This window comes from Artibeus jamaicensis, unplaced genomic scaffold, assembly GCF_021234435.1.
Source record: "Artibeus jamaicensis isolate MK-2021 breed Jamaican fruit bat unplaced genomic scaffold, CSHL_Jam_final contig_76, whole genome shotgun sequence".
NCBI classification, from domain to species: domain Eukaryota; kingdom Metazoa; phylum Chordata; class Mammalia; order Chiroptera; family Phyllostomidae; genus Artibeus; species Artibeus jamaicensis.
Window position 1 is genome coordinate 3,594,255 of NW_026521954.1, and position 26,215 is coordinate 3,620,469.

Consider the following 26,215-nt stretch of genomic DNA (forward strand, 5'->3'; position numbering starts at 1 on the left):
GGTTCAAAATTACTTTCCAAACACTTAACAATTATAATTTAGGATAAATAACACTTGAAGAAAGAAAACCTTTTATAATACGACTTTCAATATACAGCCTTACTTTAATTCATTCCGGTTCTATTACATTTTTATTATTTGCATTGGTCCTGAAAATTTAATAAGCACTGTGTTTCTATGTATAGAATTGCCTGCATAAATCCATTTCTACCTTCACAAAATGGTCACATTAGTGTTTGAGCTGCAAAACTAATAATTTTCAAACTGTAGAACTTAGAATGAAATGTAACTTTTATACGAATAGAAAGTCTATGTACAAGAGAAGGTAAAGTTTTCAATTTCCATATTATCAGAAACATCATAAAGAAAGCTAGATTTGTAACACACTGCTATTCCTATGTGCATCTGAAGTATGTACAGTAAAACACCAACACAGCTTTCATGTGTAAATAGGGGGAAATTGTAAGGAAGGGTGACTTTGAAGTATCTGAAAAAGCAATCTCTAAAAAGCCAAAATAAGGCAAAAAAACCTAAAAACAGTTGATTTCATCCTTTCAAGTTCTCAAAGAAATGTTCACCAACTTACAAACAGAAAAATGGGAGGTTCACTTGAAAAATTAAGTTGGGCTCTTTCATTAACTCTTGGGAATACTGCAACATCAAGTATTTACTAGTTTTGCAAGAAAAACAAAACTGGCAGCTCCATTTCTACGTTACTAGTTAATATAGGAATGTTTTTAAGACTAAATAATTGTGACAAAACATTCCACAAGGATGACCTAAAAATGGAGCAGGCGATACTGCCCCTCAGTACATTTCCCAAAGAATTTACTATTAGCATACTAGCTGTGTGCGGTAAGAGGGGGGAAAATAAATATGGTGTCCCAGATTGCTGACTAGGACAAAAAGGCTCTGAATAGGTCACCATCTTCAATTCTGGATACATCTCATACTTAAGAATTCTCAAAAGCTTAAAATGGTGGTCTTTTCAGCTACCCATCCTAAGAAGTCAAGTACAAGCATGCAAGTAAATTCACAGGCACAGAGGATCCATGTTAAAAACAGTTAAGGTAGCTGTGATGCAACACCAACAATTTGAATGGTCCTGACACACTCAAAATATTATCTTAATTATTCAACAAAATCCTGAAGCAAACTCTTGCTAGTCTTGGTACACTGCTAAACACTAAAGTAGCATGTTTTTTCCATGGTTTCGCTTAGCTCAAAGAATTTTTACACTATTAAGTAAGAAAAAAAAATTAAAGTATTTCCCCTTTTTAAATTTACAGACGTTTAATTAGCTTTATTTACAGAGCAGGGATTTTTTTTTTCAGTCTCCAATGGTGCCTAGATAACAACATTAGGCAAGAATGCCAGTTTAAAAGAAATCTATGCAGAATCCTAAAAATAACAGATGTTGATGCTCCTCAAGAAGGGCAAGCTTGACTATATCAGCAGCTCTCTCACTATGCCTCAGTTACTCAGAAGCAATTCTGTTGCAGTCTCTACATCCCATGATTTTGAAGACAAGGCCACTATTACTGCATTCTGTAGAGAAAAAAAGAGAGGACCCCCCCGCAAAAAAATCAAATCTCAAGGAAACTTTTCTTTTTGTTTTTTCAAGATTTTAAAAATTGAATCATTCATTGTCTTTATATTGAGAACCACACTTTGTTTTTGTTCTTATCTTTGTTGAACTGTAGTGCATAAAAGCTTCTAAAACTAATGATTGGAATCAGTAAGATGAAAAGAAAAATCACTGATTTTTAATAACAGAAAACTTATCAAAACTAAATTTAGAGCTCTGGACCCATAGCTCAGTTAGTTACAGCAATTATATCAACTACAAGAGTTGATATGCCAAGGTTGTGGGTGGGTTTGATCTCCAGTCAGGCACATGCAAGAATCAACCAATGAATGCATAAGTAAGTGGAACAACAAGTCAATGTTTTTCTTTTTCTCCCTTCCTCCTCTCTATTGACCAGTAAAGAAAATAAATAAATAAATACTAAATTTAGAGTATTTCTGAACAAATTTTGTTAGCCAATAATTTGCCTCAATCATTTAAAATTAATCAATAATATATTGCCCTGGCTGGGTAGCTCAGTTGGTTAGAGTGCTGTCCCAAAATGCCAAAGCCATAGGTTTGATCTCCCGTTAGGGCACATACAGATATCAACCAATGAAAGTGGAACAACAAATCAATGTTTCTCTTTTATCTAAAATAAATAACATAAAAAATCAAATCAATCACCCTGGCTGGTGTGGCTCAGTGGACTGAGCGTAGGCCTGCGAACTAAAAGATCGTGGTTCGATGCCTAGTCAGGGCACATGCCTGGGTTGCAGGCCAGTTCCCAGCAGGGCACACACAAGAGGCAACCAACCATATGTTGATATTTCTCTCCCTCTCTCCTTCCCTTCCCCTCTAAAGATAAATAAATAAAATCTTAAATAAAAAGTTAAAAAAAAAAATCAAATCAATCAATATAGCAAAATCAGCATACCTTTACATTACTTACCCTATCAAAGCCCATAGCACATAGATTTTCTATTTTTTTGGTGTATTCTGGACTAGAAACTGGTGCTCCAGCATACACATGTGCCCAGAGTCGAGCTGTCTGTTTGAACATTTCAGGATTTTGTTTGTACTATATAAGGAAAAAAAAAATTGACATACATGACAATAGAGCTGTAACATTCAGTATAGTAGCTCAGTTCTAATTGCCCAATAACCTGGTTTTTCTAAATAAAACTAATGTAATTTTAAATGTTACTGATTCACTGTCCACTGCAAGTAAACTATGTCACTCACGAAAAGCCTGTTTAACCTGAAGCTATAATTCTTAAGTTATATTAACAAAAGAAAAACAAAGGATAATAATAGTATTCTTTTTTGTTTGTTAAAATTGGAGATTAGAGTTGATAAATAAGTCAAGTGAGATGTCAGAAATTCTTTTTAATTAGAGATGTTTCTGAACACTATAGGGCAAGCATTACACAACTAAACAGAATTACTAGTTTCTAAAATAATGTGGACATTAATAAATGTGACCAAACTTTTGTATTAACCACAGTTCAGGCTAGAATATACAACTAGACTTCACTATTTTGCTAGAGCTGTATCAGTGTATAGTGATTTAAGAAAACCCTTATTTATAGCACATGTCCTAACTTACAGCACATGTTTTGAGATGATTATGAACTTACCTTAAAACTTCCCATATGCATTGAGAAGAGGTAAATTTATTTTCAAATATTCTATTACTTAATAAAGCAGAGTATGCACTTAAAATAACTGTTCAGTTCACTTTATATCTTTTTAAAGTGTTTAATACATCTTTAATATTTTAAGACTACTGAGATCCACCTCAGCATCTGTGGCTCAGAACTAAATAGGAAATCAAAGCTAAGACTCAAGCTAAGCTCCTGATTACCAAGAATGAATCAACAGCACATATATATAACACGTGAAACCATAATTCTAAGCACTCTGAGACAAATAGAACATTTTAACATAAATATATATATACAGAAGAAAAGAGTGAACAACTTTGCAAGGAAATAGAGGAGTTTGCTAAGAGAGAAAGTTTCCTCAGGTAGAAGAAACATGGCAGATTGGCTAAAATGACATATAGAAATGAAGATCACCCTGAAAAAACGAGAATTTGAAGAACAATTAGAATTTAGGAAATTACGCTGGATTTGCAGACAGTTCAAATCATGGAGGAAAACTCTGCAAACTAAAGAATTTAGACTTACCAAGTAGGTAACAGTAGAAAGCTTTCAGTAGTAAAGTAAGATTTGCACTTTATAAAGCTAACTGGTATTTATATAGAACATGCAGTAAGGAAGTGGCTGAAAAAGGGAGCTCTATCATAGCAGTAGAAATGAAAAATTTCAAAACGTGTACTGTGGCAGAGAAGTATGGTAACAGGAGATTCTGGGAATAGAATCAACAAGAAATGCTGGCTGGTGTGGCTCAGTGGATTGAGTGCTGGACTGTAAACCAAAAGGTTGCTGATTTGATTCCTAGTCAGGGCACATGCCTGGGTTGCTGGCCAGGTCCCCTAGTTCGGGACATGTGGGAGGCAACCAAGCCATTTTTCTTTTTTCTTTTACACATCTATGTGTCTCTCCCTCACTTTCTCCTTCCCTTCTCCTCTCGAAAAATAAATAAATAAGATTTCCAGTCATGATTGAGGTATAGGTAAACACAGCACGCTTCTGCAAACTACAGAAAAAATTAAAACTAGACTAAAAAACAAGTATCACTCAGAATAGTCAGAAAATCAAGCTGTACCAAAGTCCGACAACCAAAAATTTAAAGAAGCTACATCCATCCAGACAGGTAGGAGGGGTAGAGAGGCACAGAGGGGCATGGTGGACTGGTGCTGAGATGTAGAAAGGGCAGTCCCACATCTATATGTGATGAATAAAAAAAAATCAGGTGGGATACTGGGAGCAAAAGATCCTAGCCCCAGACCAGATCATCTAGCCCGGGGTTTCAGCACCAGGGAGATAAAAGTCTTCATAACTTCTGGCAGTAAAAACCAATGGGGGCTGGGGCAGCAGAAGAAACTGGGATTCTTAGGAGTTTCCTCTAAAAGGGTCTGCAAAGAACTTAGGATTTTCACTCCCTCTGGGATTCAGCATCAGGGCAAAAATTGGAAGGCACCAGTGGCAAATGAGGAGAAACTGAGATGACTGGCATCAGGTGAGTTCCAGGACCCGGTTTCCTCTCAGGCAAAACTCCAGAGGCCAGACAGCAGCACTGTCCCCCTCCCCGAGTTCTTCTTAACACAGCAACAGAGCAGTGACATGGGGTGCCCTGCCCTGGTCATTACTAAAGACTCCAGGCCAAGTAACTTACAGATGAACTTTTCTACAACTTACAATAGCCCACATTACTAAGATAGGGAGTCATAGCAGCTCTACCTAGTACACAGAGAGGCTGACAAAATGAGGAGACAAAGAAGTATGGCCCAAATGAAAGAACAAAAGAAAATTTCAGAGAAAGAGCTAAAACGAAGATAGCCAACCTACCAGATACAGAGTTCAAAGCACTGGCTATCAGGATGCTCAAAGAACTCACTGGGTACTTCAAAAGCATAAAGAAGATCCAGGCAGAAATGAAGGTTACATTAACATTAAGTGAAATAAAGAAAAACCTACAGGGAACCAACATGGAGGAGTTGAAGAATCAAATCAACAATTTGGAATGTAAGGAAGAAAAAAAGCATTCAAACAAAGATAAAAAGGAAATCAATCAATCAATCAATCAAACAAACAAACAAATAAATCCCAAAAATGAAGGTAGGCTAAAGAGCCTCTGGAGTATCTCCAAACTTATCAACATCTGAATCGTATCAGTGCCAGAAGGATAAGAAAAAGAGCAAAAAAAAAAAAATGAAAGCTTATTTGAAAAAATAATGAAAGAAAACTGCCCTAACCTGGTGCAGGAAGCACTGAGTCCCAAACAAGATGGACCTAAATAGGACCACACCAAAATTAAAATGCCAAAGGTTAAGGACAGAAAGAAAATATATTTTTTGAAGATTTTATTTATTTATTTTTAGAGGGAAAGGGAAGAAGAAAGGGAGGGAGAGAAACATCAATGTGTGGTGCCTCTTGTGTGCTCCCAGCTGGTGACCCTATCTGCAACCCAGGCGGCGTGTGCCCTGACTACTGGGAATCGAACCAGTAACCCTTTGGTTCGTAGGCCAGCACTCAATCCACCGAACGACACCAGCCAGGGCTAAAGATAAAGACAACCTTAAAAGCAGTAAGAGAAAAGGAGATAGTTATCTACAAAGGAGTCTCCATAAGATTGTCTAGTGATTTCTAAAAAGAAACTTTGCATGCTAAAGAGACTGGCAAGAAGTATTCAAAGTGATGAAAAGCAAGGACCTACAATCTAGATTATTCTATCCAGGAAAGCTATCATTTAGAATGGGAGGGCCGGTAAAGTGCTTCCCAGACAAGGTAAAACTAAAGGAGTTCATCATCACTAAGCCATTATTATATGAAAGAATTATAGAAGAAAAAGAAGATCAAAACTATGAATGTTAAAAAGAACAATAAATTCACAACTATCAACAAATGAATCTGAAAAACAAACTGAGCAAAACAAGAACAAAAAGAGAATCATGAACATGAGTATCATTTGGAGGGTTATCAGTTGGGAGTGGGAAGAGGGAAAACAGGGAAAAAGGTACAGAGATTAAGAAGTACAAATTAGCAGGTACAAAAATAGACAGGGATTGTTAAGAACAGTGTAAGAAATGGAGTACCCAAAGAACTTGAATGCATGACCCATGGCCTTGAACTAATACAGCAGTGCTGGAGGGAATGAAGGTACCAGGTGGAGCAGGTCAAAGGAGGAAAAACTGGGACAACAGTAATAGCATAATCAATAAAGTATGTTTTAAAAAAAAAAGAATCAACTAATGCTGATTCCAAAAAGGATTCTGAAGTAGGTACCCTGGGACCTCACATAGTTCAAAGCACTCTGCAAAATCCTCTGTTGGAACTGGCATCAACAAGAGAAAAGGATACATACACAGAGAAGAATTCCAAGTCTGTGACTTGGATATTTAACTAAGGGTCAGCTGTCTGAAAATTTTCACATTTTAAAAAATGTATCTAGCATATATCCAATCAAGTTAGTACACTAAAAATCAAGAAAGGAAACCATTTCCAAATTGAGCTCCAAGAGAAGTATGTTCCAATATTAGTATACTAACACTGCAAACCACTAGAGACTAAAAGCTAAATATAAGAAAGTCTTCCAAAAGCAGAAAAGAAAATCTTACCTGATTTGCTACTACTGCATCCTGAGGGTCATCTGGTTCTGCAGCTGCCAACAGTGCTTGCAATGACAATAATACCGTGCGGAGAGTCATTGCTGCTGCCCTAAAATTAAAAACAGGAAAATATCAAGTTAAGAAAGCTTTGCATGACAAAAGCAAAGTAGATGTTTTTGAATAAAAGATAACTACTGGAATGAAAAGTAACCTAGGTTTTAGCTTAATCATATAATTAACAAAATTTATAATTACATATCCACCGATCATTTTTTCTTCTTTACACTGAATGACTTTTCCTAGTTTTTTTCTATGATAAGTTTATTATTTTGAAATGATTATACACAGAGCTCAAAATATAAGGTACTCATTCAGGGATCATGGGAGTCTTAGTAAGAATAGCTTTTTTTTTTTAAAGAGAGAGAGGAAAAAAGGAGGGAGAGAGGGAGACAACCATCAATGAGAGAGAAAACATCAATCAGTTGCCTCTCAAATGTACCCCATCTAGGAACTGAACCTGCAACCGAGGCATGTACCTTAACCAGGAGACCTTTGAGACCTTTGACTTTGTTCAATAACACTCAACCAATTGAGATACACTCATTAGGATGACTACTATTAACATACAAACAAAGCAAAAAAACACACCCAGATTTGGAATAATTGGAATCCTTGTGCACTGTTGGTGGGATTGCAACAAAAATAGTATGGCAATTCCTCAAAACAGATGAACAAAACAACTGTAGTTTGAGTATATACCCAAAATAATTAAAAGCAGGGACCCATATTCAAAACCAGCATTATTTGCAATAGCCAAAATGTGGAAGCAATTCAAGTTTTTATCGACCAATGAATAAATAAAATGTGATATACGCATACCATGAAATATTACTGTCTTAAAAAGAAAGAAAAATCTGTCACATGCTACAACATGGATGAATCCTGAGGACACTGTCTTAAATGAAGCCAGGAATAAAAAAACAAATACTATGATTCACAGAAAAAGAAAGAATGGAACGGTAGCTGCAATGGGCTGGAAGAGGGGGGAATGAGAAGCTAAAGGAAAAAGAGTCAGTTTGGCAAAAACTTTGCCAAGTTTTTCACTTTGAAAATTTGGGGAGGATTGTGAAGACAAAGGCTTTGTGGTGTTGGTAGTTTTTTTTTCCTACCACTCGGGAGTCTGAGAACAGAGCAGAGAAATGGGAGACTGTGTCCTAAAAAATTCTTGAAACATCAGGTTCAAGCAGTGCCCGAAACTTGAATTTTCCTTGGACTTTTTTTTAATTATGAGGTAATATGAAAAAAAAAAGACATTTATTTAAGAAGATACAATATACAAGAAACATTGTACACAGGACAGTGACACCTCAGTCTCCTTCAAAGCAGGCACCTTGTGACCTCACACAATTCAAAACACTCTGCAAAATCCTTTGTTGGAATCTGCATCAGCTGCTCTGTAATATTTTCCTGAATCTAATCAATGGTCAGAAATCTCTTCCCTTTCAAAGGTGATTTTAGTTTTGGGAAAAGCCAGAAGTCGCAGGCACAAAACCTGGGTTGTAGGGCGTTGAATTACCTGGGTGATTTGATGTTTCACCAAAAAACTCTGCACAAGAAGTAATACATGAGTGGGTGCATTGTTATGAAGCTGCCAATCACCAGTTGCCCATAGCCATGGCCTTCTGAATCATCTGAATAGTTTCCAGAGAAATGTTCAAGGATTTTTTTTCTGTTTTTTAAACTGTTTTTCATATAGTTGTCTCCATTTTCCCTCCTGCTCTACTGACTGGGTCATTTTGAATGTGACAGCTACACAGCACATATGCTTACTCAACAGCATCTACCACCACCAGTGACTACTACAGTGATGTCATCATTGTTTACACATGCACATTCCAGTCCACCCTCCTTGGCTGTCAGGTTACATAGATGTTGTGCAAACTATCCTCATCATATTAACAATGGCTGGACTTTTTCCAGACAGACCCTGTATATTCCTTTTATATTTTGCAAATATTTTAAAAATTTTATCTATCTAGCTATCTATTTTGAGGGGTGGGGGAATGAAGGGAGAAATAGTAGAGAAAAAAAAAATCAATCCATTGCCTCTCCCACATAGCCACATCAGGGATCCAACCTGCAACTTAGGTATGTGCCCTCACTGGGAATCCAACTGTCATTCTTTCACTTTGAAAAACACCACCCAACCAACTGATCCACACTGGTCACGTATGTTTTATATTTTAGACATACACCTTTTTGCTTGAGTCAATCTGAGCTCTAAGATCCAAGATACCCCATAAAATAGTATTTCATTTCTTTCCTTGGTTTTGGTTCTGTAAACAATATTTTACTCTCTGTAAAAAACAGTGATTAATTGTTGATAGCTCTAAGACAACTGAGCTATCAATTGATTAATAACAGAAGTATCTTCTTCAGTACCTCCAGATTCTAAGACAAATTAAAAAAAATACAATACTAAAGAACATCTCAGTAGCATTCATATAACTAGCTGATATCAGGAAGAACAAGACTGATACTGCATTGAATTCCATGATTACTATGTATCTTGTTTTAAAACATAACAATTAAATTTCTAATACTCTGTACATCATGATGGACATGTTATTATAAATATCTGTTCAAAGAATGTACACCATGAATGAACCATAATATAAACAACGAACTTTGGGTAACAGGGATGTGTCAATGTAGGTTCATCAACTATAATAAACATACCACTCTGGCTGAGGATGCTTATGACAGGGTAGACTATGTGGGGGCAGGGAGTATATGGGAAATCTCTGTACCTTTTTCTCAGTTTTGCTGTAAACCTAAAACTGCTTTAAAAAAAAGTCTTACTTAAAAGGGATGGGTGCGGTTCTGGAGACTGGTTGCACAACAATGTGAATATACTTATCACTCAACTGTATACTTTAAAACAGTAAGATTACAACGTCATTTAAAAAAATTTAAAGTGATAAACTCTTCCCTTAGTAATCCATAAGTTATATATTTTTAATTTTATTCATTGATTTAAAAAAAAAGATTCTACTTATTTATTTTTTAGAGAGGGCAAGGGAGGGAGAAAGAGAAGGAGAAAAATCTCAATGAGCGGCTTTCTCCTGCACACCCCCTACTGGGGAGCCAGCCCACAACCCAGGCACGTGCCCCAGACAGGGAACTGAACCAGTGACCCTTTGATTTGCAGGCCAGCACTCAACCACTGAGCCACACTAGCCAGGGCTATTTACTGATTCCCCAACCCAGATAGGGAGGGGGAGGAGATCGATTCATTGCTCCAATTATTTATGCATTTATTGGTTGATTTTTTATATGTACCCTGATTGGGGACTGAATCTGTAAGCTTGGCATATCAGGACAATGCTCTAACCAACTGAGCTACCCAGCCAAGGATCAAAGGTTTTTATTAGAAATACTTTATACTTCCTTTATTTGCAGTGTCTTTATTGGGAAGACAGTCACAAACTATTACAGACCCTCTGGAGTTATTACTTCAAGAATTATAGAAACTAAGGACCTAAAGTTAAACATGTTAAAAGAGAATGTCCTTAAAGAGGAAAAGAAAATCTGGAGCTATAACTTTAGATTGAATTTATAACAATCTCAATGAGAAAACGTTTTAATTTTTCTACATGCTTGAAAATAATAACATGTTGGGGAGGTATATATAAACCACTAAAAATTGGCTGAATAAAGATATCTGAAAACAAGGCCCTGGCTGGCGTAGCTCAGTGGATTGAGTGCGGGCCTGCAAACCAGAGGATCACAGTTCGATTCCCAGTGAGGGCAATGCCTAGGTTTCAGGCCAGTTCCCAGCAAGGGACGCATGAGGGGCAACCATACATTGATGTTTCTCTCCCTCTTTCCTTCCCTTCCCCTTTAAAGATAAATAAATTTAAAAAAAAGATATCTGAAACCAAAATTAATAGTATAGTAAACTATGACATTGTTTAAATAATTAATGGTAATAAAGCTATGCCCTGGCTGGTGTGGCTCAGTGGATTGAACTCTGGCCTGTAAACTGAAGGGTCGGTCACTGCCTGGATTCCCGGTTGGGGCACAAGCCTGGGTTGAAGGCTGGGTCCTCAGTTGGGGGGCATGTGGGAGGCGGCTGATTGATGTGTATCTCACTCCTTGATATTTCTCCCCCTCTCTAAAAGTAAATAAAATCTTTTAAAAATAAAATAATTAGTGGTAATAAAACTAGTATCAAAATGAAATCTACTCTTTTGGCTTCCTAAACACTGTAAACACTATTAACATCTTTATTTTTTAATTTTTAATTTATTTATCTTTAGAAGAGAAGGGAAGGAGAGAAGGAGAGACCTAACAATGTATAGTTGCTTCTGGAGCATCCCCTGCTGGGAAGTGGCCTGCAACCCAGGCATGTGCCCTAACGGGGAATCGAACCACGATCCCTTAGTTCGCAGGCCTGCGCTCAATCCACTGAGCCACACCAGCCAGGGTAATAACTTTAATGGTATAAACAAATGAGTACATTCATGGGGATGTAAAGTACCACATAGGGTATGTAGTCAACAATATTATAATAAATGTGTACAGTGCCAGATGGGTGCTAGACTTACTGGATGATGCTTTGTAAGTTACATAAATGTCTAATCATTATGTTGTACACCTGAAAATAATATAATATTGTATGTCAATTAAAATTTTCTATTCAAATGTATGTTTTTGATTATTCTACTTTAGTTTTTGCATTTAAATTTAGTAATGTGAAAATGTATACAACTGATAAAATATTTTTCCATTTATTGTTATTTCCATAAAATACTAATTCATACTGCATCAAGATTTTTAGGATTCAGAGACTTCCACCAAGATGGAGGCACAGGTGGATGTGCTGTGCCTTCTCACACAACCAAGTTTAGAGACAACTAAATATTAGCAACAGAAAACACAGCCAGAACACGGAAAATTGAACTTTTCGGAAGTCCGTTAACAACAAATTCTTCAGCCTGACTGGTAAGGGGCGAAACCAGCGGCTGGTGAAGCGGGGTTGCACAGGAGGACTCGGTCAGACGGACTCAGGCGCACGGAATCCAGGCGCAGAGTTGGACCTAGTGAGCAAGCGAGCAACCACCAGGCGATCGATCACGGGGGAGACAGCGGGGGAACGGTTCTGCGTGTTGACTGTGGTCGCGCATTTGTGCGCGGGTGGACAGGCAAGGGAGTGGGTGGTTGGACCGGGGGCCGGTGGGTCCCCGCGGCAAGCGGCAGTGGGGGGCGCCGCCATTTCCCTGCTCTGACCCCACCTCCACATACAGCGTCATAACCCAGCGACTCTGAGTGGCCCAGCCCAGGTGAACCACCTAAGGCGCTGCTCCTCACCCAGCTGTAAGAAACAGCAGAGGGGGTCGCCATTTCCCCACTCTGACCACGCCCCCACATACAGTGTCACAACCCAGCGACCTGGGAGTCCAAGGCGCCGCTTCTCACACTTAAAGGGCCCGAACAGACCAAAAATGGCGCAAGAAGATCTCAAAGCCCCAGAACCTATAGATCTAAGCGATGAAGAAATAGCAAAACTCTCAGATGCACAGTTTAAAACACTGGTGATCAGGATCCTCACAGAACTGGTTGATTATAGCCACAAATTAGACAAATATATGAAGGCAAAACTAATTGAAATGAATGGAATTGCACAGGACACCAATAGCAATGAAAAGGAAACTGGGACTCAAATCAATGGAGTGGACCAGAAGAAAGCAAATAATGGCCAAACAGAAAAGAATCAAGAAGCAAGAATTCAAAAAAATGAGGAGAGTCTTAGGAACCTCCAGGACATCTTTAAATGCTCCAACATCCGAATTATAGGGGTGCCAGAAGGGGGAAAGGCACAGCCACCAGTGGAAAACTTATTTGAACAAATAATAAAGGAGAATTTCCCCAATCTGGCAAAGGAATTAGACTTCCAGGAAATCCAGGAAGCTCAGAGAGTCCCAAAGAAGTTGGACCCAAGAAGGAACACACCAAGGCACATCATAATTACATTAGCCAAAATTAAAATGAAGGAGAGAATCCTAGAAACAGCAAGAGCTAAGGGGACAGTCACCTACAAAGGAGTCCTCATCAGACTGTCAGCTGATTTCTCAAAAGAGACCTTACAGGCAAGAAGGGGCTGGAAAGAGGTATTCCAAGTCATGAAATTCAAAGACCTACAACCAAGAGTGCTCTATCCAGCAAAACTTTCATTTAGAATGGAAGGACAGATAAAGTGCTTCTCAGATAAGATCGAATTCAAGGAGTTCATCATCACCAAGCCCTTATTATATGAAATGTTAAAGGGACTTACCTAAGAAAAAGAAGTTAAAAAACATGAACAGTGAAAGGACAGCAAACTCACAGTTATTAACAACCACACCTAAAACAAAAGCAAACTAAAAGGACAGCTAGGATCAGGAGTGGAAACATAGAAATGAAGATCTCAAGGAGGGTTAGCAACAGGGGAGTGGGAGGAGGAGAAGGGGGGAGAAGGTACAGAAAATAAGTAGCATAGACAGTAGATAGAAAATAGAAGGGGGGGCAAGAATAGCATGGGAAATATAGAATCTAAAGGACTTGAGACACATGGTCATAAACTAAAGGGGGGGTAATAGTGGGGATGGGGAGCTAGGGTAGAGGGGAATGAAAGGGGGAATAGAACAACTGTAACAGCATAATCAATAAAAAAATGAAAAAAAAAAGATTTTTAGGATTCAATGCATCATCAGTTTAAATCTATTAAAAACAAATTCTAATAAGGCAAACAATATATGAAATTGTCTCAAAATGTGTTAGCTAATTTTAATTAATCAGTGGATGATATGAATGAGTACCACATAAACCTATCTTCCTCTAATTAGTTTTGTTCAGATCTCAAAGCAATAAGCAGTTAATATGGCTAATTAAACATGTATTCATATGGACTGAGTAGGGACATTAGGGACTTCAGTATGTAGAATAAGCATGTGAATTGTTTGCACTGTTAATTAACTTTTCTGTTAAGGATTTTTCAGAAGACCATCATAAATGATCTATGTTTATGCAAAACACAATGCTAAAGAGAATGGCAGCTTTTTTGTTTAAAAGTTTTAAGGTACAATAAGCAAAGTAAAAATGCTACACTGCTGGATTAATTTGTATATATTTATAGACCCACGCAACCCCACCTAGGTCAAAAGATAGAGCACTTCCAGCCGAAAAAATTACTTGTGCCCCTCCCATTCACAACACTTACCTACCCCTGCCAATATCCTAATTTCTTTTTTTATTAAAGATTTTATTTATTTATCTTTAGAGGGGAAGGAGAGAGGGAGAGAAATATCAATGTATGGTTGCCTCTCATGTGTCCCCTGCTGGGAACTGGCCTGCAACCCAGGCATGTGCCCTGACTGGGAATCGAACCATGATCTTTTGGTTTGCAGGCCCATGCTCAATCCACTGAGCTATACCAGCCAGGGCCCAATATCCTAATTTCTATCATCATAAGTTAGTTTGGGCTCATCTTGAATTTCATCTAAACAGAAATATAATGCAGACCCCCTTGTGCTTGGCTTTCGTTACTCAGCATCTCTGAGAATCATCCATGTTGACCGTGTCAATGTTTTTTTCTCTGTGCGTTGTGTTCTACTGTACAATGTGCCATTATATATCCATTCTCTTGTTGACTAACATTTGAATTATTTCCAATGTGAGTAAATCTCCTGCAAATATTCTTGTACAAGTCTCATGGTGAACATATGCACTCATTTTCCTTGGATTTCTCTTAGATAGATATACATGTAGTAGTGGAAATGAAACACCTGGGTCATACTAAAGGTGTAAGTTTACTTTTGGTAGCTACTGATGGTTGAGCAGTTAAACTACATATACCAGCCATTCATGAGAAACATTTATAAATGTGTAGTGGTATCTAACTGTGATTTTAATTTGCATTTCCCTGATGACTAATGATGTTGAGCATAGCTTATTGAACATCTAAAATAATCTCTTAATGCCCGTTCATGTCTTTTGAAAGGGCAGTATCATTGAGAGCAATTTTTGTATGTTGTCATTTTCTTCCCCAGGTAAATAGATACCTTTAGTCATAATAGGTGGAAAAAGAAATCATAATATAGTTTCCAAGTAGGCTATGGTTAAGAATTAAAAATAAACCATACTAACAGAAGTCATTATATATTAAAGGTAAATCATCATCCATAAGTATTTTTTAAGGTTTTATTTATTTTTAGAGAGGAAAAGGGAAGGAGAACGAGAGGGAGAGAAGCATCAGTGTGTGGTTGCCTCTCACGCACCCCCTACTGGGGACCTGGCCTGAAACCCAGGCAATATGCCCTGACTGGGAATCAAACCAGCGACCCTTTGGTTCACAGGTGAGCACTCCATCCACTGAGCCACAACAGCCAGGGCCATGCATAAGTAATAATAAAAGACCAAACTGGTTTTTAGCACACCTGTCCCAATTTGTTCAATGTTTATTCAATTTATTTTTCTTCTAAGGTAACTATCCTATAGTCATCAAATCCCAGTTCTGAGGTCTAAACATTCATGCTTAAACATGCATATCCATTAAATGTCAATTATACCTCAATAAAGTAGGGGAGGGCAAAAGAGAGAACAAACCCAGGAGCAGAAAGGAGAGGACATCAATCTCACTTATTTTATCTGATGTGTCTTTAACATCTTTCAATATTCCAATTATATAGATATCAAACAAGACTAAAGTCAGCTATTTTATCTTAGAAATGGGAATAGTTGATAAAAAGTCTTGGTACAAAAATTAAAGTTCTCTTTCTATATATCACATACACCATAATCTTTCAACTATCTATGGAGAGATAATCATGGATGATAGTCCTGCTGGACTATCCTTCTTCCTCAGAGTCCTTAACTCTGAGGAAAAAGGAAAGTCAGTGGAAGACTTTAGTCTGGAGCTTTATTTAAGGGAGAGGGTGGTTATCATTCTGGCCATTGAGAAGAGACTGAGTAGGGAAAAGTCAAAAGCAGTGGGGCAGCTATTATAATCATTTAGGCAAGAGGTAATGTGACTTGGACCAAGGTGGTAGTAATGAAATTACTGCTAAGATTTTGGAAGTTTCACCAACAGGATACGCAAGACAGGGTACAGAGTACCTGAGAAAGAAGAACCAAGGATGATGATGAAGTTTGGGCTAAGCATCTGCAAGGACATGGTTGCCAACAGCTTAGATGGGTGAAGCAGGTTTTTGGTTAGGGGAATATGAGTTCAATTTTCAACATGTTTAAGTCTGAGATGTCCATTATATTCCTAAAGGACGTTTAAACAGGCAATACAACATGAGTCTAGAGTTCAAGAAAGAAATATCTGTGAGTTGCTAGTATATAAACCATGAAGTTTAGAGATCCGAAGAGCTCACCCAGGAAGAGAGTATTGACGGAGAAAAAGGGAAGTCAGGACTTAGTCCTGAGGCATTCTAACGTGTAGAGCTCCAGATGAAGAAGGAACTAGTTAGAGTCTGAGAGTGGGAACAGGAAGAAAGGGAGAATAGAACTGATAATCTGAAAACCAAATGAATAAAAGAAACATACCTCTAACACTGCAAATATTCATTAATATCACTGAATGATAGAGCTAGGGGCCTTGGAGATGACTTGACAGGTAAAAACATGGAGGCCAACAATTCCGATAAGTTGCAAAAAGTCAAAAAATCAAATGAATGACATAAGATAAAGTTAGATATATTCCACACTGTTCAATGTTTAACAGTATGGAATACAGGTCAGGATACTAGATCCCAAGAGATGATATGCTGAGGGCGAGGCCTTACTCAGATGTGCTATTAGAATGGTAAAAGAAAACCAAACCCAACCAGCCACTCTTGCCTGTTTATCCAGTTACTAAATAAATCAAATTGCCCAAACACTGAATGTTGTCATTCCTGTTTCACAGTATTCAGGTTCCATCCTTTTCCTTCTCTATTTTAACAAATCAAATACATAACTTACTACTGTTTTTTCCACACTCCAAGTCTTTTTATACCTCTTTGTCTTGATCTTTCCATCCAAATTTCTGAATATACCAGACTCGTCTAAGAGAATCATATAAAACAATTCATTTAATCCTGTCAACAGCCCTATAAAGCAGGTATTAACCCCATTTTTTTCAGATGAGAAAACCGAGGTACAAAGATTAGTAACATGCTCCATACTACACAGCTCAGTAAACTTGGCAGAGTCAGGATTTGAAAGTAATGGGTTCATTTTGAACGTAATGGCTCCAGAGTAAAAATTCTTAAAACACTATATTAGGATTAAATCAGACAAAAATATGCGAAAGCACTATAAAGAATGGTACAAATGAAGATAGCACCTACAAAAGTACTCCTTGAAATCTGAAAACCTAAACTGCTCAATTAACACTTTTCACATTCCACCCAAGTCAGTGCTGATTATTTCAATACTTATTTTTAGCCTTTCACAAATACCTTCTTGAGATAATAAAGAATTTACCAAAATAAATAATGAAGCCCAAGACTTCTCAAGAGATAAAGCTAGCATATGAAATAGACCTAATAAGTCTGTATTTAAATACAGACTGTGATCTCAATCATAACACATTTTCAATTATGTACTTAAGTACATTATGTTTTAAAATTTCCCAAATAAGAGAAACTATAATATATGCGTATGCTTTGAGGCAGTTACACATTAAACACTCTAAATTTAATCTTGGAATTCATAAGGGAGAAGGTAAACTGAAAATCTCTTACCATTGATCTTTCAGGATATCCAAACAAATAGCCCCTGTGACGGAACTAATATTAGGATGCCATATTTTAGTGATAAACCGGACCTAGAAATATAAAGCACACTTGAGTTTTTAAGTAACAGAAGAAACACATATAGTTTAAATAGAACTATGAGTAAGAAGTCCTCAGATTTAAAAAAAAGCATCCATACTTACATCATTTTGCCTAAGCGAAGGGAGTGATGTAGAAGACAAAGCATTAAGTAGTAAGCTAAATGTTGTCACTGATATACACTCTTTTTAACCTTTTAATAAATGCTCCACCTTTAAAGAAACTCAACAATTACTAGGTGTTCATAGACAGTAAATGGAAACTTTTAAGTGTGAAGTAAGGTATAGAATAGTTTGAAGGAAAAAGTAAGCAAAATCCATAGTACATGGAAGCACAAGAAGTGGCTGTTAAAAGACTGTTCCTAATTTCTCTGTAGCAACTTTTTCTCAAAATCTTTTAAAAAAATAATTCGACAAATATTTGAATGCACTGAAGAGACACTGAGGTTTAGAGTTTAAGATACTGATCAAAAACCAAATAACTAGTTAGCAACAGAGCAAAGTGCAAACTCACACAATCAGATTTCAGATTCTGAGTCTCTAGTCACCTATTTGTCTTATCATAAAAAACCAATAAAGTGAAAATGCTAACTCTATCAGATCACCATGAAATGAAATCTAGTTCATCAGTTCCTTCTACGAGCTTTTGGAGGAGGAGGAGGATTATTTTAACTGACACATGTGATAGTCATCTGAGTCAAAAATTCCTTAACACTTATGAGAATAATTACTGTGAGTCAAGCAATGTTCTAAGTACTTAACAAAAATTAACTTATTAATATATGCTCCAAATCTAAGCTGTTTATGGAAAGATGCTAAACAGCTTCCACTTGATTTGTCTATCTACCCGTCTCTACTTCCTCATCTACTCACTCACTAACATATATGCCATTTGAAAAAGCACTTAAGTCACCAATGACTAATGGACATTTTTCATGCCTTGACCCTTTTTATTCTTAAAAGAATCCCAATAATTTCAATGCTATCTACTTCTCTCAGTCCACAGAACCACTATGTCGTTAAAGGAGATTATCATTCTTCACCTGAGTTACTAAACAGTCTGTTGACTTGACTGCCCTAAATTCTGCTCCCTCCAACCTACTCTCCACACTGAAACCAAAGAAAACCCTTTGAAACACATAATTCACATCACCACTGTGCTTAAGGCCCTTTAATGACTTCTTGTTCCCTTTGTGTAAGACCACATTTGTAAACTGGCCCTAACCTACCTCTCAAATCTCACTTGTATTTTGTATTCCATGCATTTGCTCAAAAACTCATATTAAAACAAACAAAAAAAAAGAGATCAAGGTTTTTTGGGTTTTTTTGCCTTTAGGCCTTTAAATAGGTGTTTTCTCTCAATAACACACCTCAACACCCTTATCTGCTGGCTAACTCAAACTTATCTTTCAAGTTTCAGCTTCCACATCACTTCTTCCAGATCTGTTCCCATAGCACCCTGTACTTTCCTGTGTCACAGTATTAATTACACTTCTATAATCTTTTACTTGTGAGGTTTTTCCTGAAAGGCCGGTATTTACCCTACTTACTAGAGCATCACAAATATCTAAAGTACTTCATATTGAATAAATATGCAATTAACATTATGACAAACCCATTATTTTGGACCAAACATTTCCCCTCTCAAATATAGTAAAGGTCAAGTAAGACAGGCTATAGAGAGTTTATGTACAACAAACATTTCTCCACAACAGATATAACTATTCACACCCTAATTTTTACCATTCATTGAATTCAAAATATAATTGTTAGAATTTCAATAACTCACACAACTTTTTGTGACTTTAGAACAAAAGTTGGTTCAGTATTTTCAAATGGATTGGAAAACAGAATTTTAAATCACCACTGATGATGTCAAAAGATTTATGGTTTAGGGAAGTGATCTAAGGCTATGTGAACCATATCCTGCTTTTTAAAGAAGTCTTCAATACATAATTTTCTCTGGACTCCACATAAAAACCAAATAAGCATATTCATGTAGGACCAAGAAAATTATTAAACCATTTCTTACTCTGTACTACACAATTAGGAATAAATAACTTTGGCAGATGATCTAATAAGGAATTTAATTTTCAGGAGGATGTTCCATTATCCACCAGTAAAAATGTAACTTTAGACTTGGGGTTGTTGAACACATAATACAATATACAGAGGATGTATTATAGAATTATACACCTGAAACCTACATAATTTTATTAACCAATGTTCCCCCAATAAATTCAATTAAAAACTAATAAATAAATAAATGTAGCTCTTACAAGTAGTTCTTATGTGGTTTATCACTCTATCCTCCTATTCCTCTCTTCTTTGTTATTCTTTATCATCAACTATCTCCTTACTTATTTCACTTCTTTCTCTACCTTAAGCCTTAACATCACTAGTGGTACCCATATGTATCCCTGAATTATGTCCTATTGTTCCATACCCAATTCACAATCCACCCATCTTATACCAACAAAAATGTAGAATCAAAGGAAGTTGGAAGGGATGAAGTGTAAGAGTTAAGTAATTTGATCACAAAACAGACACAGAATGGTTTAAAATACCAAAACATTTACTGATAACAACTCAACTCTTTACTTTCACAACTGAAATTAATACTAGCATCACTTGGGTAACTTCTTAATATTCATTAACTTTGAGGAGCACTCAAAAATCTTAACACTAGGCACATAGTGTCACCTGACCAAAGTAAAAGGGGACTATTCTTAGTTATTGACATACAGATGATATTGGCAACTATTTCACAGTAAAAAGTAAGCCCATATTTCCATTGGGAATTTCCAGTTCTAAGATTGGAACTCAAGAATATTATGGTATTAAACCATCTTTAACTTACTGTACAAAAGAAAATGCTGTTTTATTTTAAACATGCATGCGCAGATGAACACACTCATTAAAAGTCATAAGTATTGGTACTTACACTCAACTTGACATAGAAAACATACAACACATAAACATAGAAAAGTATGTTTATAACACCAAGGATAAAGAGAAAATTTTTACAACACAATCTCCAGTACCTAACTGGACAAATCATTGAGCTACAGTTTTCCTAATTTAATGGTTTTTTCTTTAATATAGTATCTATTCCAATTTACTCTAAAAATAAGTGACTATATGTATGCAATCAAATTCCTTCCAAATTATATTCAACTGATTCAAAGATATAGAGTCTCCATCTAGAAGTCAAACTTCTGCTCTTTAGGTCAATAATTTACTGCAGAATAATAAACAGAAAATACTCTGAGACCATGTTGAGACAAATCAATGTAGTTTTCGATTTTGTGCAGTTTTAGCTGCACAACAGTGAAAAAAGAATTTAACCAACTAATTTCAGTACTTTTACCCCATAAAGCTTAAAATTAAACCAGAGTTGCTATATTAAACATATACAAACACAATTCAGCATGAAACATAAAAATATTCCCCATTTTTTCCATTACATTTACCAATCAGTAAAAATTTCAAACCAGTATGTACATATCTAGAACATATTTATCATGTTCATTAACATTTACTGCAAAAGCTTAATAGCATAAATGGAATAAGTACTATTTTTAAAATTCTAAATTCCATTTACTGTACAACTGAATGAAGCCAGAGGGAAACAAGTTTAGGTTGACTAAAGAAAGATCTTTCTAAATCTTGAAGCTACCTCAATACAGAATGGCTGAAATAATAGTGGCCTGCAGAGCAACAGGAGTTAGTAGCAAAACATTAGACAGACCTTAGTTCTTATGTTTTGAGTCTATTTTCCTCTTTGAACTAAAGAGTAGGAGTGGTTCTTGGAGCTAGTAAAACAATGATTTCAAAGATTAAATGAAATAATGCTTAAAATAGTGCCTAAAACAGAGCCAAGACTATGCAATCACTTTGAAGCTATAATAAAGGCTGTAGAGGTTGATAATTAAACACTTTTACTTGAGACCATTTAAGTGCACACCCTCATGGATTTTAGTATATCCAGAGTTGTGCAACCATCACCACAATCTAATTTTTTACCATTACTGTCACACCAAAAAGAAACCACGTAACCAACAGAAGCCACTCCCTATTCCTGTACAACCCAGTATTAAACAACCGATCTATTTTTGTCTCTATGAATTTGGTTCTTCCAGTGTTTCATATAAATGAAATCATACAATGTATGGCTTCTTTCATTCAGCATTTTGTTTTCAAAGCTGTATCTTCCTTGTACTACCTCAGTATTTCATTCAGTTTTATAACTAAATAATATTCCATGATATGGATATAACCATTTGATTTATCCATTTAGTTGATAGACATTAGGTTGCTTGCACTTTTTGGCATTATGAACACTAATGGTACAAACATTTTTGTACAAGTTGTTGTGAACATACGTTTGCATTTCTAGTGAAGAGAAACCCAGAAGTAGAACTACTAAGGCAAAAGGTTAACTCTACATTTGCTATTCTAAACAAATTATTTCCCAAAGCACCTTTAACATTATACATTTCCACTAGCAATGTATGAGAATTTCAATTTACAGAGGACATTTAATTGTTAATGCTACTGTATCTTATAATAAAATATTACAGAACAAAACCAACAGATGACTTAAAAAAGGGGTGCTTAAGGTGGTAGTCATTGGTTAATGATAGTTGATATTTCTGGGTGCTTACTGTATGCACACACTGTTCTAAGTATTATTATTTCATCAAATCTCAGGTATCATCACTTATTCAAAACACAATTATTTTATGTACATTTTAAGAAAAACTTTTCCAATTAAATTATGACATACCATCCACTGAAAGATACATCCTGATTTCAGAGGTGTTTAAAATGTAAAAAAAATGTTTTGATTATTTAAATATAGTTCTTTACATGGATTAACTCCTTTAATCTTTACAATCCTATGACAGCACTTTATAGATGAGGAAACCGAGGTACACAGCAGGTACCTTCCTTTAAAATCACAGTAAAATTGCAGAAGAAAGATTTAAACTCCGGTTGACTGTTTTTGTTCTTGGTATAGACAGTCTTTCACCTCAGGAGCATAAAAGCTAGTGAAAGATACACACCCCCGAATAATACATTAACTGATTCTGTATTTGTTCTGGTACTATATAAATTATATAAAATGCTCCTCAGAGCAGGAGAAACAATCTGATGGGCACAGCTTAATAGAGGACGTGATACTTACACAGACCTCAAAAGAAAAGTAGAATTTTAAATGACAGAGACAACGATTCAAGGGAAAATGATAGAAGAGTGTGAAAGAATAAGCAACATCTACAAAAAGCAAATAATCTAAGCTGACAAATGAGTTCCATGTTGTAGATGAGGGTGGCAAAAATTAGAATGGAAAAGAAGATTGAGGTCAGGTGGTAGGAAGTTTAAATGCTCAGCTAAGGAGTTCTGACTTTATTAACAAGAAAGAAAAAAATGATCAAAATGGTTCTTTAGGAAGAGTTACAGAATGGCGGTGACAAAGATAAAGGGTGATAAATAATAGACAAAACTGGGAAGTAATAAAGTTAAATGCCTAAAGTGAGGATAACAAAAGTAAAGACATAAAAGAAGCTGTTCAGTCAAAAATGTTTTAGTTCTCCTTGTTATATGATTCTACAGCATTCCATTCCTCTTTTAACACACATCACAGTTGCATTATTTGTTCTTTTTTTTTTCCTGCTAGAATGAGAGCTCCATGAAAACAAGAGCAGTGTAACTCTTGTTTATTGGTATATTGCCATGTAGCACTCAAATAATTGTTGAAAAAATTCAGAATACACTCTTCCCTAAAAAATGTACTTCTTTGAGGAAAGTAAGAATGTGTATAAGAGTTTCCTATATCTAGGAACACTGCAAGGTTTTCCAGACTTAGATTTTAAACCACTGTCAGATGCAAATCTTATTATTTCCCTCTAGAGCCAGAATTAGCTGCCTCTGAGTGAGCTTGCTTTTCATAATTCTAGAAGCAAACCATTTTTCTTCACCTGAAATCTGTCCACACTAAATGGACATATCAACAACTCAAAACACTGTAATTTTAATAAGCACTAAAATACATGTTAATTAAATGGACCAAGAGAAGTATTTCAGAAGTTCATGCATGAAAATAGGCTTACAATACCTTAGGGGGATTAAATGGATATGTTTCTGGTATTTTTATCTCTAGTTGGTATCTTCCTCCTAAAAAAGGGGAAAACAGAAAGTTAAGAACACTGCTCATCTCAAATCAAATATGTAAAGCCAAATATTGTGATAGAAGTTTCCAAAACATGTATTTTATATACAATTACAACAAATTCACTTTAAAGTTGAACCCAAAAAGGAAACAATCCGAAGCACTAGCTTTTCATTTAAAGATTACTTAAAGCATACAGAAGACCCATTTTATACAAGTGTATTAGCTTATCAGTGAGTAACAGGACTAGACATAAATATATTAAATCCAGACAGTCCAATGCCAAGGATTTCATTGGGATAATAAGTAGTATAGACTCTGTCTCCTGTTATTTCCTCTACACCACATTGACAAGCACTGCTAAATAACAGGAGGAAAAAAAACAAAGGGGAAAAGAAAAACCAGAAAGAAAGCACGGAGGTATAAAGGCATAGATGGTGTAAAGGAAAAGGATATACAGATTATGCCATAAACTGAAAAAAATAGAAATCTACTTCTAGCAGGTTCTCTCAAATGTAAAGATGTTTCAAACTTTTAACTTGTGCCCTAAATTAAATGCCAACACTGCTTGTTAAAATTTTAAAAATCAAATCCAACAACTCTGGTCTAATGAAAAAACTATTCTCTGCCTCTAAACGGGTATACAAAATGCAAAACTTTATGAAGAGATTGTTCTAACCATAATGTATAAATAGAGGGCAACATTTTGTTTTGAAGTTATCCTAAGCAACTAGCAGCTATATTCATATTTTTTAAAGTTTATCTAGCTTCCTATACCTGGAAGGATAACTGCCTCTCAGGGTGTAAAAGGGGTAAGTCTTGCACTGAATGAGAAGCTGGATTTGAATCTTAACTCTAAGGAATCTTCCAATTCTAAAATTGTATGATTCATTAACAGAGAATATTCACTATTCTAAAATATAACCAAATAAAACTGTGCTACCAGAATATTTACATATGAAACTATGCCTGGGATCTGCACCAAAATAATTAAAGAATGATCATATGGAAGACTGGTTGTGAGTTGACTGTCTTTCAAACTGGCCAATGATTACATGGAAAATTCATTATACTATAAAATCTGAAATTATCCATAATAAAAACAAAATAAAAACTATGTGCTAGGAGCAATATTCACTTCAAAATTCCATACATTCGACTCTCAGTAAATCCTGAATTCTCTCATATCCTCCTTTTCCATTGTTAGCAACAGACAGATGAATGTGGATCTGGGAGAAAAACAAAAGAGCAATTCTCTGGGAACCACTTTCTTCAAACCATTTTTGTTTCCAATTCTTCTTTTCTTCCTAATTCTTTTTAATAGAATACTGAAGTGACTGATGCATGATTTGAACTGAATCACAGTTGCCTGAATCACAGAATGTATGTAAGTAGTGAAATATAAAGAAAAGTAGCCAAAACAAAAGAAACAAAAAATAAGACAGATAAAAGACAAGTACCTGAAGAAATTTTGTGAATACAGAGATTAACTGTTTAGGTTCAGTTATAAATGTTAGCTTCAAATATAGGCATAATAAATTTGGTCTGAGAAATACATAGGTTCTTTTCCTTCCTAAGAACCATGTTTTTCTGAGTAAGTTCAGACTAATGTCTCTATAATCTTTCACATAAAGATCTTCCTTCTTGAATGTTCAAAAATAATCTATGAAGAGCAGTATGAGAACCCTGATATAAATAGTGCTGAACCCTAGAGTTCCCCCAATCCTATTTCTACTCCATATGCTATTAATACACTCTGTCCTGAATTACTATCTGGTAACTTTGAATATATAACCACCATAGCATTATTTGATATATATGATAGCAACACAACTAAGGCAGCTTTATAACTACATTATTCATATTATAACAGCTTTCCCTGTAAAACATTTATTTCTTGAATAATAGCTTTTATTTTAAAATTTATAATTTTTAGCTTAATACAAAGGGATGAGATTTTTTAAAATATCAACAATTCCATAAACTCAAAACAATTCTTAGGAAAAAGAATTAAGAATTAAATTGTTCCTTTCTCAATAAGTAATTATGACAAAAAAAAAGAGAATTAAATAAGATGTGCAATAAAATAATTTTTTCATGGGTATTCTACTTCTGAGATTTGGAAAAAAGAACAAAAACAAAAAGATGTGAAAACTAGAAAGAGCCCTGTAACAAATATTTATACATGTTTACATTTTTTTAAAAGTAGTATCTAAGTTTACGCCCTTGGATAATGCTTTTCCTAAACAAAGTGAACAGCTTCTCTACAACAGTTTTATGATAGAAAGAATACAATGTAATTAATCCATCTCAAATATATACCCCAAAAAACATATTAAAACTAATCTTATCAAACATTAAAGTCTCATACAGTGG

The 26,215-nt window shown here is 35.7% G+C and overlaps 1 protein-coding gene across 3 annotated transcripts in view; it reads right to left on the reverse strand.

Annotated features, from left to right (window-relative positions):
- Nucleotides 1-1,259: 1,259 nt before the first annotated feature.
- The window catches only part of UBE2K (ubiquitin conjugating enzyme E2 K), a 60,236-nt gene continuing 35,280 nt past the window's right edge, over nt 1,260-26,215 (reverse strand). For 2 of the 3 annotated variants that reach the window (XM_037138033.2, XM_037138034.2), the window contains 5 exons: nt 23,786-23,844; nt 17,576-17,658; nt 6,813-6,912; nt 2,520-2,648; nt 1,260-1,548 (listed from right to left, as the gene is read on the reverse strand). In XM_037138033.2, coding sequence (XP_036993928.1) covers nt 1,474-1,548; nt 2,520-2,648; nt 6,813-6,912; nt 17,576-17,658; nt 23,786-23,844 — 446 coding nt within the window. In that variant the 3' untranslated portion in view covers nt 1,260-1,473. The remainder of the gene's footprint in view (nt 1,549-2,519; nt 2,649-6,812; nt 6,913-17,575; nt 17,659-23,785; nt 23,845-26,215) is intronic. The other variant, XM_053672323.1, reaches the window with a different exon arrangement.